The 3,688-nt window shown below is 40.5% G+C and overlaps 1 protein-coding gene across 1 annotated transcript in view; it reads right to left on the bottom strand.

Annotated features, from left to right (window-relative positions):
- Nucleotides 1-326: 326 nt before the first annotated feature.
- The window catches only part of LOC106011995, a 5,208-nt gene continuing 1,846 nt past the window's right edge, over nt 327-3,688 (bottom strand). The window contains exon 2 of the mRNA XM_013083483.2: nt 327-1,384. Coding sequence (XP_012938937.1) covers nt 509-1,294 — 786 coding nt within the window. The 5' untranslated portion in view covers nt 1,295-1,384 and the 3' untranslated portion in view covers nt 327-508. The remainder of the gene's footprint in view (nt 1,385-3,688) is intronic.

Raw genomic sequence — 3,688 nt, 5'->3', positions numbered from 1 at the left:
TCTTTCTGTCTCATACTCACATGCAAACACAAACCCACACACTCACACATACACACACACATACACACACACACACACACATACAAGCATGCATACATTTTCACAAACACGCACACAAACACACACAAGAAAACACACATACACTAACACCCCCATCCCCCCACACACACATACACACACACAAACACACACACACACACAAACACACACAAGAACACACACATAAACAAACAGCCCCCCCCACACACACATACACACACACACACACATACACACACACACACACACACACACACACACACACACACACGCACACAGAGTGCTGCTTCTGTTGTACCAGACCTTTATTCGTTGACATCAAAGTTCCTAGATATAAGTCATCTTGGCTTCCAAACTGAGTTTGCTTTGTGTCACAGGTTAGAAACAAGAAACATTCCCGCCAATCCCGGAAAATTGAATTTCTCATAGACTGCATCTGAAGCGGCAAAGTTCTCTAAACAGGTTTGGTTTAACTGGCGGCATCTGAACCGTGAGTGTTCTTGGTAAAAGTCTTGTTCAACTGTGCCTTATGGACAGCATCTGAATTTGGAGGGCTGATGGTAAATGTCGTGTTTAACTTTCTCACAGGATTCATCTCCTCATAAACTGCTTCTGAACCTTCATTGCTTTTGATAATAAATGTCTTGTTTAATTGTCCTAGAGGATCCCTAACATTATAAACGGAAATGTTCTTGTTAGAGGTCTTTTTAAACGGATCCACAGGATTCAGTACTGCATAGACTGCCTCGGAACCGGCGGGGCTCTCTGTCGAGGTCGGGTTTAACTGCTCCAAAGAACTGAGGTCCCAAATTTCCGAAGATGAGGCGTCGCTATCCTCGAGAAAAGCCTGGTCGTGGAGTCCCAGAGCAGCAAGTTCTGTAGTGCTCTCATACGATATATCTACGTATTTAACCTTTGGCAGGCTGGTAGTGTTTTGTACAAACGCGCATGTTTCTGGCTTTTTCTTGAAGAACAATTTCAGAAGTTTCTTTCTCAATGTCGCTCGTGGCTCTTTTGTCTTCACGACGGGGGATTTCCCAGAGAGATAGGCAGACAACGATGTCATGTTTACTGGAGTCTTGAATCTGCCCTCGCTTGTCCTGATAGAAGGTAAACCGAGAGCGCCCGCTATAAACAGCTGATTGTGAGATTTTCGCTGACTCTTGAAACGTTTTCGCAGTCTTTTGCTGAGTGATGCACGGGGCTTTTTCTGGACGAGGCTGGAGTTCCCAGAACAGCAAGAACGTGCAGGCATATTGGCGTTGGTCTAAGTCAGGGGCGTCCAGAGAAAAGGGTGTCCTCAGAACAGAAAAAAATCTGCCCAGCTGTTGATATTGTGCAGAATCTGGAAAAGAAGATAAAGAATTTTTTGTGAATAAAACTTTCAAGATGTAAATTAACGAACTTTTACAACAAAAAATAAAAAGCAGGGTGTTGAGAGGTGTAGTGCACGTACCCTTTGGGCATCGATACTATTCGATTTTGGACATAATTATTTGTCATTTTATCCCAAATGTCACAGAGAGTTGCACACAAATGGTCTGAATTGAGAACAAAGACGCTTTTCTTCAGCTGCTGTTTCATGGTACTTCACTCTTCACATACAAAGTACTTGTAGAATTCTTATCAGGGTTATTTACTAGTGACTCCAACATTGATTTGGATTTGGTTATCCAAGATTTATCTTGGGGCATTGGCGCTGAGAGAAAATTCTTTGCGATGCATGGAGATGCTTACTTGAATGACACCATGACGACAATTAGGGTAAGATATGACGTTCGAGAATTTGCATAATGTAGTCCTCTATAACACAGGCCATGTGCAAAAAAGTTTTCCTGCTCGAAACGAAACCATTAGATCCTAAACAACACAAAATTAATACTAGTGAGTACATTTTTGTATGGTATTTGTAGCTCTACGAGGGCCTCTACGAGTTAAGAAAAACGGTCACATACGTAAGACTCAGTTGCACTGCAGGTTGAAGAACCAGCTTGCTTTTTCCAAAATGTAAATTGCTGCTTTCAAAACATATTTTTCCATACATACATATAGATACTCAAACAATTCCGACTTTAAAAAAGTAAAACCAAGCCATGCTGGGAATTAACGTGGAAACAACCAACTTGAGTCAACTGCCCTCATATTTTTTATGACGTTATTGCAGATGCGAGCACCGTAAAATACTTACCAAACGCATTTACTAATTTTAGTACATGTACTTGGATAAATAAGGGATAATGATACAAGTAAAACTGTTGGAGGTGACATTTTTTTTATAAACAACAATTCTATTTTGGCACCAAATATGCACCCCACTGTAACTGCCTTTTCTGTGGAATGGTTCACTTTTGCTTGTCTGTTTGTTTTGGGAGTTTTGTTTCTGTTTTTGTTCTCTCTCTCTCTCTCTCTCTCTCTCTCTCTCTCTCTCTCTCTCTCTCTCTCTCTCTCTCTCTCTCTCTCTCTCTCTCTCTCTCTCTCTCTCTCTCTCTCTCTCTTTTTTTTCTCTCTCTGTGTTTTGGGTTTGTTTGTTTGTTTGTTTGTTTTTTGAGGGGGTTTTTAGGATGGAGGTGTAATTTTCTACAAGCCCAAAGCCGTTACTCTGCCTCAAAGAAAGCCTCTGTGAGTGCACCATGAGAGCTAACAGACTGTCTGTTCTAATACATGTACAGTTGAAATACTGAAGCCGAGAGAGGGGCATGCAAGCTGCTCAGATTCACAAGTGTAAATAACGCTTTCAAATAGTCAGAATATGGCACACCATTGTCTTCCAAAAGTGGTCACTTTTGCAACAGCAAAACCCACAAGTCATTGCAACCGATGAAGGAAATAAGAAATGTATCAAGACGCGGTAGAATCAGGCTCTTGTCAATTTTGGGGCATGGTGAGGTAATTGGTATCATCTTAATAATCATTTGTCTTGCTTTGAATAAAAAAACTTTCCTTAAATCTTGAATAGAAATAAATATATCTCGGCGGAGAATTCTAACCGTCCAACTCCGATTTCGTAAATTTTGCAGGAGAGACAAAAAACTGAATTCAAAGGCTCCTATGGCGATTTACTATCTTTAAAAGCGCTAGACTGGAATACATGACTCTAATTTTAAGTATTTAAAACAAAATTGCTGAAATTTTGTTATTTTAAGTCCTAAACCAAAGTTATACGGATAGACCGCTCAGTTTTGGATTTCTAAGCGTCCAAGTGTCGACTAACGAATTGTTCGTTTAGAATTCTCCAACTCGACGGGGATGCCATGCGCTTCGTTACGTCTAACTCAGTCATCGTGACACGTTAGTGTTACCGAACAACTCGAAATGGCTACAGCTGCAGTCAATCCAATAGGAAACCTACTATAAAAGTTGTAATTAGTACTACATAGTCCAGTAGATCTAGAATCTAACAATAATACTGTTATTATATCTAAAACTGAACTTCGCACTTCATTTCCACATAATTCTAGTTAGGCAATGGGCTTGTCGACATATTAAGTGCGTCGTTAAGTTTTTACTATAAAGCTACTATTTGATCCTCCATTCTCAAGAAAATTGTGAGAAGGATTGGTTACTTGTCTAGCTACAAGAGAGGGAGAGAGAGAGAGAGAGAGAGAGAGAGAGAGAGAGAGAGAGAGAGAGAGAGAGAGAGAGAGAGAGA

This window comes from Aplysia californica, unplaced genomic scaffold (assembly GCF_000002075.1).
Source record: "Aplysia californica isolate F4 #8 unplaced genomic scaffold, AplCal3.0 scaffold00235, whole genome shotgun sequence".
Lineage (NCBI taxonomy): Eukaryota > Metazoa > Mollusca > Gastropoda > Aplysiida > Aplysiidae > Aplysia > Aplysia californica.
This window is presented reverse-complemented; position numbering and strand designations above follow the sequence as displayed.